This window comes from Triticum aestivum, chromosome 3B (genome assembly GCF_018294505.1).
Source record: "Triticum aestivum cultivar Chinese Spring chromosome 3B, IWGSC CS RefSeq v2.1, whole genome shotgun sequence".
Lineage (NCBI taxonomy): Eukaryota > Viridiplantae > Streptophyta > Magnoliopsida > Poales > Poaceae > Triticum > Triticum aestivum.
Genome location: NC_057801.1, coordinates 82,821,055 through 82,833,670, shown reverse-complemented (window position 1 = coordinate 82,833,670; position 12,616 = coordinate 82,821,055). Strand labels below are relative to the sequence as shown.

Genomic DNA, 12,616 nt, shown 5'->3' with positions numbered 1-12,616 from the left:
ACACACACATACACACACACACATACACACACGCATACACACACATACACACACAGTACTACACACACATGAACGTATACACACATACACACACATTTTTTTTACTTATTTTCTGTTTCCTATTGTTTAGATGAATTAATTAATATAACTAGTTTATTTTTAGAATGTTAGAAATGTTAATTAATGTTAGATGAATTAGAACTAATTTATTTTTAGTAAGAAAATTTAGGTATATGAGATTCTTTGAACTAGTTGAATTAATATAACTAGCTTAGTTTTAGTAAATGCTTAGTTGAACTAGTTGAATTAATAGAATTAGTTTATTTTTAGTAAGAAAATTTAGGTATATGAGATTCTTTGAACTAGTTGAATTAATATAACTAGCTTAGTTTTAGTAAATGCTTAGTTGAACTAGTTGAATTAATAGAACTAGTTTATTTTTAGTAAGAAAATTTAGGTATATGAGATTATTTGAACTAATTAAAATTTAGGTATATGAGCTTATTTGAATTGATAGAACTAGTTTATTTTTAGTAAATGCTTAGTTGAACTAGTTGAATTAATAGAACTAGTTTATTTTTAGCAAGAAAATTTAGTTATATGAGATTATTTGAACTAATTAAAATTTAGGTATATGAGATTATTTGAATTAATATAAATAGTTTATTTTTAGTAAATGCTTAGTTGAATTAGTTGAATTAATATAACTAGTTTATTTTTAGTAAAAAAAATTAGATATATGAGATTAGTTGAACTAGTTGAATTTATAGAACTAGTTTATTTTTAGTAAATGCTTAGTTAAACTAGTTGAATTAATAGAACTAGTTTATTTTTAGCAAGAAAATTTAGGTATATGAGATTATTTGAACTAATTAAAATTTAGGTATATGAGGTTGTTTGAATTAATATAACTAGTTTATTTTTAGTAAATGCTTAGTTGAATTAGTTGAATTAGTAAGTGTTTAATGTTTCGCCTATATGAACATAGGAAATGTCGTCTGACGACAGAATTTTTTTTATTATGTGTGAATACTGTGAAGACCAGCGCGGCCAGTGCGACGGAAATTTTCTTGTTGATGATAGGCGATTTAGCATCAAGCTGGATGAGACCTTCAAATTCGATACAATAAGTCACAACGACAAGTCTGTTTTCGTAATTAAGCATGACTTATATATGCTTCATTTGCCCGACTTATAATTTTTAATTTTCACTATTCTACTAGCACATCCCCTGCCATGCAAGAAGTTTTGTCTTGGATAAGATAGGTTTCAATGATATGGAAACTATGAAGGTAAAGAGAGTTTACCTGAAAACTGAGCATGATTATACTTTCAACGTCAAAATATACAATGCACACATGTACACCTATTTGGAATGCAAAACTTGGCAAGCACTATGCAAGACTTATGCATTTGAGTCTGATATGGTTATCACCTTTGATATTCGTCCGGAAGATGATATTGAAGGTAATAGAGACATATGGGTCGATGTGCAGACGCCTCCAATTCTACCATTATGTGAGTTCTTCTCAACTATATTTTTGTCTTTGATATTGTTTATTCAAAAATAATTGACAACTAATTTCTATTGACATCTTATCTCCATTCAAGCAAACATGTCCGGCGCTTGGTAGACAGGACCTACTACTGTCCCGGAGCTGAACTAAACCACGAGGAGATAAGTCATTATGTTTCATGGCTTGAGGATCTTCATACTGTCAAGACAAATTTTCTTCCTGCACTTAGAAATGTTAGTACTCAAAATGTGCGACCAATAGTGATGGTATTGAACTACAGTCATATCTATTTAGGAATGATGGTAAGATTTTTACTATTTGTTCTCAATGCATCTTTTGCATACATAATTTTTTTGCTAAACTTTCATTGCTAAGTATATTAATTGAGTACTATACGATGTTCTTCAACAGGGACTCCCGATGACAGTTGTGCCTCAGGGGATCGAGACTAAAGGTCGCATGTCAATTGTTAGCTTACGACCAAGATATTCTGCATTGCACATGAATGCATTCATGATTTCTAGAAGCGATGAATGCTTAATAGTGAAAGATTGGAGGAAAATTGTTAATGATCGCTGAGAAGTACTAGGGGACAGCAATGAGAAGCGCAGCCCACAATTAGGAGACAGGTTCATCTGCATGCTCTAGTATGATGAATCAGAAGAGCCATACATGTTCTATGCTATTTTACCAGAGAGAGAGAGAGAGAGATTAGCTAGCAGGAGTGATTTAGCTAGTTCATGCTGCTCTTAGTACTTATCCTTTCATGTCCGTGTTCTTCGTTCTGAACTTAATCTCAAAGAGTGATTTACTTTTGTGGTGTTATATATGAACGCTTATAATATCATGACAATCATGTTGAATTTGATGATATTTTTGCTTCTGGTACAACTAAATGTTTCTTCTTTAAGCTACCGTGATTAGATAGCGGTAATGACTATGATGATTAAATAGTAATAATGACGACTACGATGATTTTTAGCTAGCTAGCTCTAGAGTATGTTGATGATATGATGCAAGAGTTTTTATATTAATATGATGATGATGATGAGTTATTATATCATTTAATGAAAGAAGCCACAGATTAGTTTCAGCTGGATGGATCCTACCTAAGTGATCAACTATATATATGCCATATCCATATATATTATACTTGATCACCTAATTAGGTGATCAAGTATAATATCAATATGGCATATACTTGATCACTTAGCTAGCTAGATCCTCCAGTCGAAACTAATCCGCGTTATTTTCACCTAATGATTTAACAACTCATTATAATGTAAAACAATCACTAAATTAAATTGAAAACACAAAACTAAAGCAAAAATTAAAAAAAAACACCCAAACATTTAGTACCGGTTGGTGTTACCAACCGGTACTAAAGCCCTACGCGCACCCGGGCCTGACTCGTGCCACATGTTTGCACTTTAGCGCCGGTTCGTGACGAACCGGTACTAAAGGGGGGGATCTTTAGTCCTCACTCTTTAGTGCCGGTTGGCGAACCGGCACTAAAGGCCGTTACGAACCGGCACTAAAGACCGATTCTGCACTAGTGGCATTTTATGGTTCGCATCCGGCAAATCCCCTTTCCCCCTCCATTGCAATCTCGCACTCTAGCGACAAATCCGTCTCCCTCCAGCCGTCGTTGGCAGCACACACAACCACAAAAGGCCCGCCCCGATGTCTAGCAGAGGACACAAGCGTGGTGGCCGAGACCGTGGCGGCTCGTCGCCGCACAAGCGGGCCCGTCATGATGTCGGGGCCGGGAGCTCTGCCATCCACCCGCTGGGGGAGGAATGTCACCATGTGCAGGCACAGGAGCGCGACGCCCTTTCCCGCAGCAGCAGGATACGAACGTGGAGGAACTTCGATTGCCTCCGCGGCTTTCTCTGGCTGACCACGGAACGCGAGTGGGCTGCGGCGAAGGTGTCGCCATGCGGCTCGAGGCGGCCAAGGAGGAGTACGACTTCGCTTTCGTCCTCTCCAACTCCATGATGGAGTATCATCTTGGTGTCGAGGACGATGATGAGTAGTTTAGATTGGTTTAATCTAGTATGTTTAAGTTTGTGCGAACTATGTTTATGTAGTATGTTTAAATTATGCAGTATGCTTTGAAGGATCTGCTCTGTCGTGCCGTCCGCGGTATAGCAAAATCGTTTTACAGTATCTCGTAAATGAAATTTACAGTAACGCATTTTATAGGATCTGCTAGAGATGCTCCAACCTGATCATGCTCATGATTTATTCGTGGATTAAATTAATTGAAAATTTGCTGATATACTCAACAGGAGCCCGCAAACTCCCACAGATAGACATGCTTTTCTTTGTGAAATGGATAGACGCGCTTTGGGAAATTTAACGATCGACATAGTACTTATTACCGTGCGCTGGTCACGCAGAAACACAACGGTCACCGCGGTGTATCTTATCGGGGTCACTCACTGTCGGGCCGCGCTTTCGCTTTACGCCGGAAATGGCAAGTTTCTCGGCACGGAAGGAGGCGCGGTGACCCAACCACTTCCCAGTCCGGCAACGCAGCCGCCGCTTTTGTTTTCTTCCACGCGCACCGCAGGAGAGGATCGGTGAGTGGCTTGCTTTCCGGTCGGCTGTGACGGGCGGACCGGTCATCGTCTCACCTGAACTGCTACTGCTACTGCTACAGTCACACGGTACACTGGAAGGGGCCGGGATCGCTGCCTCCTGGAAGCAGCGGGGTGGTCAAAAGCTCTAGTCGCCGGCGAAACTTCCCGGAATTTGCACTACATTTCGACTGTACGGCGGCGCGTGGCCACGGACTATCACTAGAGGAGAGGAGAGGAGAGCACACCCGAGTTCACAGTTTCAGTCTCAGTTGTTACAGCCTTTGCCCGGAAGGACCAAGAAGAAGAAGAACAGTATACGTGCCACACAAGGTACATACAATGCTTCTCCTGCTACGAGTCCCCGCGTTCTCTTCTTCTTCTTCCAGCACCATGCATGGAACTGACCTGCTGCTCGATCTCTTCTTCTTCCAGCTAGCTCGTCGTCGGCGTCGATCGCTCCCCGCGTTCCGAGCCAAGAGAAGATGGGCCGCGGGAGGACGGAGATGAAGAGGATCCACAACGACGTGTCGCGCCGGGCCACCTTCGGCAAGCGCCGCCGCGGCCTGCTGAAGAAGGCGCGTGAGCTCGCCGTGCTCTGCGGCGTCGATCTCGGCCTCCTCGTCTTCGACGATGACGGCGCCGGCAAGCTGTTCGACTACTGCAGCCCCAACACAAGGTCCGTCCTCCGTCCTTTCCGTCACGCGCTGACCGGCCATCTTTGGCATCGTCCTAGCCAGCCGCAGTATTGGCAATTGGCATGCTCGAATTGTGTTTTGTGATCAAGTTAGACAGATGATGCTTTCGAATTTAGCTCTGATTTTAATCTTCTGCTCAGATTCAGATGCTTATGCTCATATTTAGTGTACAATATACTATTAGTTGTGACATGTTTATACCTGACTTGTCATTGTTAAGCTGGAGCGAGCTAATCGAGCGCTACGAGAGCATCACCAACCACAAGTTCCAGTTCCAGGGGATAAATCATGTTGATGATCAGGTCAACAAACAAACACCTCCAGTCATGTACAACATACATACACACATTTAACTGCATGCTTGCATGTCTGATTGATCTATGTGATTCTTTGCACACAGCAGCAACCGTTGGCGGATATCATCGCAGGGCTGAGGCGTGAGCATGACCGTCTGGAGGTCAGCGTGAGGAGGCAGACCGGAGAAGACCTGCCATCCGCCGCGACGGCGGCGGAACTCGATGATCTGGAGCAGCGACTGGAGCGCGTGCTGGGTGAAGTTCGTGAAATGAAGGTACACACGTGCTGCAGCACTGCACAAAATTCTGTGTCGCTCACGTGCCCAGTGTTTGAGTGAACTGCAATATGACATTCTCGTGTGTGTGCAGGACAAGCCGCTGGAGCAACAGTTGGACGAATCATACCACAAGGTAATTGTAATCTTAGGAGAACCAAAATCGATTCAGAGGCACACAAAGCAATTTTTCATCCGGAATTTAACTGTGAATGGCATTGTGCATCTGACACGTAGGTGCACACCTTGGAGGACCAGAACAGCTTCCTTCGCCGCCTGGTAATTCGCATCGCGCTGCCTGCCTGCTAAGCTGCTATTGTGGTTGTGTACTGGCTTCCTGAATGTGTCTTCACTCTTAATTTGTCAGATGGGCGAGGAGGGGCAGCAGCGTGCTGCTGTGGAGGCGTCAGCTGTGGCGCCGAAGCTACCGGCGACGGCGTTCGGGGGATCCTTCCCGGAGGTGGAGGAGGAGGAATTGACAGCGCTACGGCTGTGGCCGCGGCAGCTCCCCGACGTGTAAGGCATAGGCCTGAAGCCCAGCCTGCACTCTGGTGAATGGTGATTAAGGTCGTGCGTATGAACACACTAGCTACTAGACTACCTGTCTACCTTATTTGGTACCTGCAAAGAGAAAAAAAGACTGCCTTATTGGTGATCAATCTGCATCCTGACTAGTAGCATTTGTTGCATATTTGTTCTGCTTTGCAGGTCGAGGAGAGATGATAGCCTGACGGAAGACTGGTGGAGATTATAATTGATTAATTATAAGGAATCTAGCTTAAACTTACTAGTAGCAGGCCAGTAGTGAGGACTAAGGATCCGGCCTATGTTCAGAGGACATATTTACCTTATAAAGGATGAAGGGGTTGTTAGTCACGACCAAGCCATCCACGTCGGCTATGAACAGTTAGCAAGCGGGCAGCGAGCGCGAGCGGGTAGCGAGAGAAAAAGGGTACACGTGCGCTGCGAGAGAAAATATCTCGTCTCTCTCCCGAGCGGGCAGCGAGAGAAAAAGGGTACACGTCCGCTGCGAGAGAAAATATCTCGTCTCTCTCCCTCCTCCCTTCCCGTCGCCTCCTCCTCTTCCCCGTCCCTCACGGCCTCCTCGCCCCCTCCGCCTTCAGCACCTCTTCCTCCCCTTCCTCTCCTCCTTCCCTGCCTCCGGTTCCAGGCATGGAGGGATGAACCCGGAGAGCTGTAGCCGGTGGATGCCGCGACGTACGGGGAGGCGATGGCGAAGGGGAGTTTCGGTCAAGTGGAATCTGATGGGTTGCAGGGCGAGGAGCAGGGAGTAGCCTGGCGTAGATACAGAATATCGGCCTCTCCCCACGACCCACCTCTCCCACCAGAGCACAACTAGGTTGACCTCTGCCTCCCTTTTGATTGCAATTCCTTGTGTGAGCTCCTCCCTCTAATTCATGTCCTCCTAATTAATTTTTTCAGTCATCTAGGGTTTGGATGGGTCTGGGTTCCTACAACGATGGCAGCAGAGGCGACAAAGACCACTTTGCAACCTCGCCGAACTGTGTTACTGAACTGAAAGGTACTGTAGCAATCCTTCTGGTTTGGTAGCTAAAACCAAGATACTTAGCTTGTTAATGCCTTCATTCTTTTTGTAGTAAAAACCATGATTCCAGCATCTGTAGAGTATTAGATTTCAGTTGTTTGTTGTAGTTTGTTTTCTGGGTTTTTGTATCAAGCGAGAATGAGCAAGGCTCGCTTCTGATTGTTGTATGCCAATCCATGTTTTCTATTTGTAGATGGTTGTGTTTTTTCAGTTGGCCTACATGTAATAATTAGTAATTAATGTCTGGATTACTTTGGACCAAATATTTTGAAGGTTGCTTGTTCTTTTGTACGTATCTATGTTGGATTATCATGAACAGTTAGCAAGCGGGCAGCGAGCGCGAGCGGGTAGCGAGAGAAAAAGGGTACACGTGCGCTGCGAGAGAAAATATCTCGTCTCTCTCCCGAGCGGGCAGCGAGAGAAAAAGGGTACATGTCAGCTGCGAGAGAAAATATCTCGTCTCTTTCCCTCCTCCCTTCCCGTCGCCTCCTCTTCCCCGTCCCTCACGGCCTCCTCGCCCCCTCCGCCTTCAGCACCTCTTCCTCCCCTTCCTCTCCTCCTTCCCTGCCTCCGGTTCCAGGCATGGAGGGATGAACCCGGAGAGCTGTAGCCGGTGGATGCCGCGACGTACGGGGAGGCGATGGCGAAGGGGAGTTTCGGTCAAGTGGAATCTGATGGGTTGCAGGGCGAGGAGCAGGGAGTAGCCTGGTGTAGATACATAATATCGGCCTCTCCCCACGACCCACCTCTCCCACCAGAGCACAACTAGGTTGACCTCTGCCTCCCTTTTGATTGCAATTCCTTATGTGAGCTCCTCCCTCTAATTCATGTCCTCCTAATTAATTTTTTCAGTCATCTAGGGTTTGGATGGGTCTGGGTTCCTACAACGATGGCAGCAGAGGCGACAAAGACCACTTTGCAACCTCGCCGAACTGTGTTACTGAACTGAAAGGTACTGTAGCAATCCTTCTGGTTTGGTAGCTAAAACCAAGATACTTAGCTTGTTAATGCCTTTATTCTTTTTGTAGTAAAAACCATGATTCCAGCATCTGTAGAGTATTAGATTTCAGTTGTTTGTTGTAGTTTGTTTTCTGGGTTTTTGTATCAAGCGAGAATGAGCAAGGCTCGCTTCTGATTGTTGTATGCCAATCCATGTTTTCTATTTGTAGATGGTTGTGTTTTTTCAGTTGGCCTACATGTAATAATTAGTAATTAATGTCTGGATTACTTTCGACCAAATATTTCGAAGGTTGCTTGTTCTTTTGTACGTATCTATGTTGGATTATCAATGCATGATCTAATTATCGTTTTCTTCATATCGATATCCTATTAATTACTACTACATCAAGGGACATCTTCATGTTGTTGGTTTTCTTACAAATCCACTCGTTGCTTGTGGACATGATGGTTTAATTTCTTTGATATTTTCTTCAGTTTAGGGACGGCAGTAGTTCTACCACCGATGGTGTTGCATGTAAGCTGGATGTTCTCATTGTTCTGTTGGCTCTGATCGGGTGAGTTCTAACCTATTTCCTTTTTTGATGCCTCCATATGCTCAACCTATCATGGTTTTAGTTGTAATGTGAATGTTTTATAGTTTATATATATTTCTGTGTTCTCTGGCAGTGTGGATGCTATGAAGTTAAGGTTCTTAAGATGATTGATGTTTATAGAGGGTAGATACAGTTTTGTCATTCATTCATGATCATATTTGGCCTCTCTTAGTGGACAGTCTATGGTAAATCTAATAGTTGGTCTTGATAGTGATGCAGGATGTGAGGTACAACTATCAAAGTGACATTAATTTTGGTTTTGCTTCCTATCCGCAGCCTCTTCTACACTAGGTGAGAAACTGGTTAAAAGAGTAAATTTTATTACTTTCCTAAAAATATCTACCGAGAAACATGATTATTATGTTCAGTAGTGTTGCTTCGCTATTCCAAAGGCACATGGAAGTTTACATAAAAAAAATCTTACAGTTGTTTTTTTTATCTTCAGAAAAGGAAAACACTCGACGATCTGGCTCTGTCTCAGGTATATGCTCCCTCGCCCGCAAGATCCGCTCTCTCCCATCTATGCATCACGGCAGCACTTCAGCTCCTCTTGTGGATTCTCACCAGATCAGGCCACCTCACTCACCTTCAGGTAAGCCTTGAGCGACGACACAGTATGTTTTCGCGAACTAATCTTCTTTAGTCAACCTATCGATCCTTGTTGCGTGTGCTTCTTAATCGACATGTGAATAATCTGTTGATGCATGGAAATACATGCTGATCCCCTATTTTCTTGCTGCCTGCAAGATAGTATATGCATGAATCCTGTTCAACTACAACAACCTGAAAGCCCTGTTATTCTCAGAAAAATTATCATCTACGGTTGTATGCATATGCCTCTTGATATTTACCAGCTCTCCTTTAAGATTTCCTAACTAGCATACATATCCTAGCTAAAACATAAGAGTTCGAATTTGTACATGTGAACTGCACATTAAGTTACTATCACCATTGTTTAACGGCACTGTTGATTATGACTCAGGTTTGTAAACAGTCATCCATACCATAGGTACGTACGCTAATGCAGAAGCACTACTATTGAATTAGATGTAGTAACTACGTCATTCTGAACATTTTAGCAAGTTCATGCATTAACCGCTTAGGGTCCATCGATGAAACAAAACCAATCATATGAATTGAAGGAGCTACTGAAATAAAATGGAAAGAACAAAGAGAAAATTGAAGGTTATCTATATGAAAATTCAGAGAATTGGATAGGAGAGGTGGTTCTTCCCAATAGGAAAAAGAGTGGAGTATAGTACTGTTATCCTGCCTTTTCTACTACAATCCCAGTTAGCATAATAATGTGACATGGAAAATCATATTATCGATTCAATTATGATTCAAGCAACATGAACAATTATCTGTGAAATACACTTATAAACCCTGGTTTTATTTAGTTTTAACTTCAGGATAGGCATTTACTGTATTGTAATTGCCAGACTTCCAAAATTCTACTATTACCATTGTTTAACAACACTCTTTTTGTCACGGGAAAATAATAGATGGATAAACGTCTCAAATCATACACTATGAAGCTTCCAACACTTGCTTACAGTGTCTTTCTTGTGTAATCAGTCTGTCGTGATGGAAAAAGTTAAGATCCCAACAAAAAGTGCTTCTTGATACTATGATGCAGCAACTTAACCTTCCAAATTGTAGTTTACTAATCAGAAAGTGCTTCTTGATGCTATGATACAGCTTCTTGATGCTATGATGCAGAAACTTTATGCTATGGGCAAGTGATTCATGCTGCTCTTGGTTCTTCTGTACACTTGAAATAAGGAACAATATTCCAAAGTATGATAGTGTTTGGTTAAAACATATACCTTAGTCCATTACTTCAGTTTCTTCTTCTGAAGTTATGTTCTGCTTTTCTACTTCTTTGCTCTGCTTTACACAATTTACATGGCTTTCGAGTCCTTTTATTTAGGACCAGGGAAAAACCTCTAATTGTTAACTTTGGATTTTCCCACTGACTAGCGCATATCTTGCCTAAGCGCAGGCTTAAGCAATGCGTTTTGTTCTGCCCTAGTGCCTAGGTGCTTACACCCTTTCCCCCTACTGATTTAAGAGGTGTGGAGATTTTTTAAGGAGGTGTTGCTCGCTTTGTTGTTCAGATCACAGAAGAAGTATGTACAAGTATACATCACCGCTGTTACTTGCTTGCAGTTACAATGTATTTTAAAACACACACTTGGCGAACATCTGCTCGTGCTTACAATGCTCTATGAGGGAAATAATAGATCAACACTTGCTTTTTTGCTCCTTTTGAACAGTTGTCAGGACCTCACCGGCAGATCCCTCAGCTATCATGGAAAGCAGTCATCAGCGGAGATTGAGGGTGCCTCTCCGGCAAGAGTGCTCGTGTCGTGGTGGTTTCCCTCCAGCAGCATGGGGGAGACGGTGTCCTCTGCAGCTAGGTCTACTTGCTGGCGACCTCACCGTCACCAGCCCATCTGCAGGTATGCTAGCTCATCTTCTATTAGTGCAAAAAGGAGATGTTCAAATGGATTGAGTGGTACCCTCCTGAAACTATTGTAGGGATGGACATATGGATTGATTGGTAGGCCCCTGAAAGCTACACAGATCTGAACCAATAACTTTAATAAGAATGTGTATCCCAGCTCCTTTTATAATCTTGAATCCTTCTCGGTCCTACTAAACCGTAACTCATGTTTATTTTTGGAAACAATATTTTGGACATTCCTAACCTGGTCAAGGGAATGTATTGCCCACCTACAGTGAGAGACACATACGAAGTAGGTCCTACTAAACACCTAAAAGGATGAGTTACAGTAGGTGTGCATAGAGTACTAACATTTTTGCTATCTTTATGCTCCTCCATATGGATGGGAACTAAAAGGATGATGATATTATTCTACCTTTCAATATTTGGTGGTGCATATTTAAGAAAATCACAGCTAAGCATGTCACTTTCTAAAAAGACGCTTGACTGGAATGTATATGTATATAGTTAATAAAATCATAGTGACTGATTGTTCAGTTCCTCTGTTTAGATTAGAGGTGTCTGCATGCATCCAAGTGAACGGTCTTTCCAGCTCAAAAGAGAAAGTGACCGATGTTTTGGCATATTTTCCTATTAGGAATAAATGGATATGCCCATGCACGTATGCACACAGATTTCAGGTTACAGTTTAATTAGGAAACAGATGATACCTCATTGTGTCGTATTGGTCTAAGAAGAGGGGATATACTTGGTGAATATATATGTTCCACCCGACCGTTAATTTCAGAGAAAAGGACATGCACTTCAGTAGCAAAAATTTGATTGTTATGTACTATCTGTAATGCTAAGCATTTATTTGCTAATATCTCCTCATCTGAATTTGTATTTTGTGCCATTTGGCCTTTTAACCATATGGGCATATGCAGATGGTCTGAAAACCAAGATATGCCACAGATAATAACTATATGGGCTGCTCCAGATGGACTAAGAATGGAACCATATCCTAGGCCTACATGCTAATATTGTACAGCAACGAATATCTTAACTTATTTATACTTAATCAGCTGTGTAATAATAAGCGTGATATTAGCTTTCGTACCCATCTTCATGGTTGAAATACTTTTCTGCAATATGTCACACATTTGCTTCAGTTTCCATGTCTTGCTTCATGCTATCAACATTGTTAATCATTTATCTTTATCTTTCTTCCCCTTTACAGCCTACTTGAATGGATATGGTTCCTGAGAGACCATTTCTTATGCATCAGGTCCTGAAGGTGGATGATGCTTGTTTAGATATCTATGATTCCAAATTATTCAAAACGGTTCATGTTATACTGGATGCTATTTTATTGAGAGTGGCTTCGAACAATATGGCATGAACATATTTGTTTTCTCTTTGGCCAATAATGAAATGATCTGTGTGCATATAAAATGGTTATCGATACCATAATTCTTGGTTTTAATTAGCTTCTTGCGCTAACCGGTTTAAGCCATTCTACTATATGTAATACAATCCACATTGCATCATCTTTCCATTTACGTCTCTTACTTATTCACTACTAACATTACTTCTAAATGGCTTCTTGCGCCATTGGCGCAACCGGGTCATCTAGTACCTTTAACAAGTAGCAGACGCCAGTATTTTGCTCCACACAA

General features: G+C 42.1%; 1 protein-coding gene across 8 annotated transcripts; it reads left to right on the top strand.

The window, feature by feature from the left end:
* The first annotated feature begins 4,170 nt into the window (after positions 1-4,170).
* Positions 4,171-12,387, top strand: LOC123068758 (MADS-box transcription factor 29). Of its 8 annotated transcripts, none has more exons than XM_044491405.1 (11): positions 4,171-4,432; positions 4,535-4,778; positions 5,018-5,099; positions 5,198-5,368; positions 5,463-5,504; positions 5,606-5,647; positions 5,736-5,935; positions 6,077-6,728; positions 6,812-6,911; positions 8,375-8,449; positions 8,700-8,779. In XM_044491405.1, the coding sequence occupies exons 2-7, from the start codon at positions 4,585-4,587 to the stop codon at positions 5,886-5,888; spliced, it is 684 nt and encodes a 227-aa protein (XP_044347340.1). In that variant the 5' UTR covers positions 4,171-4,432; positions 4,535-4,584; the 3' UTR covers positions 5,889-5,935; positions 6,077-6,728; positions 6,812-6,911; positions 8,375-8,449; positions 8,700-8,779. The 8 variants fall into 8 exon arrangements, 2 of the variants coding, with proteins under 2 accessions (XP_044347340.1, XP_044347341.1); XM_044491406.1 differs by having other exon boundaries at positions 4,179-4,432; positions 5,201-5,368; XR_006431980.1 differs by lacking the exons at positions 4,171-4,432; positions 4,535-4,778; positions 5,018-5,099; ... (4 more) ...; positions 6,077-6,728; positions 6,812-6,911 and adding exons at positions 6,919-7,704; positions 7,788-7,887; positions 8,562-8,611; ... (1 more) ...; positions 10,768-10,953; positions 12,178-12,387.
* Positions 12,388-12,616: the final 229 nt, after the last annotated feature.

Bases quoted from the DNA above. Each gene is read 5' to 3' on its own strand.
- LOC123068758 (XM_044491405.1), top strand. From the start codon at position 4,585: ATGGGCCGCGGGAGGACGGAGATGAAGAGGATCCACAACGACGTGTCG. The intron at 5,100-5,197 runs GTCAACAAACAA...CTTTGCACACAG, and splicing joins TAAATCATGTTGATGATCAG to CAGCAACCGTTGGCGGATAT. The intron at 5,369-5,462 runs GTACACACGTGC...GTGTGTGTGCAG, and splicing joins GTGAAGTTCGTGAAATGAAG to GACAAGCCGCTGGAGCAACA.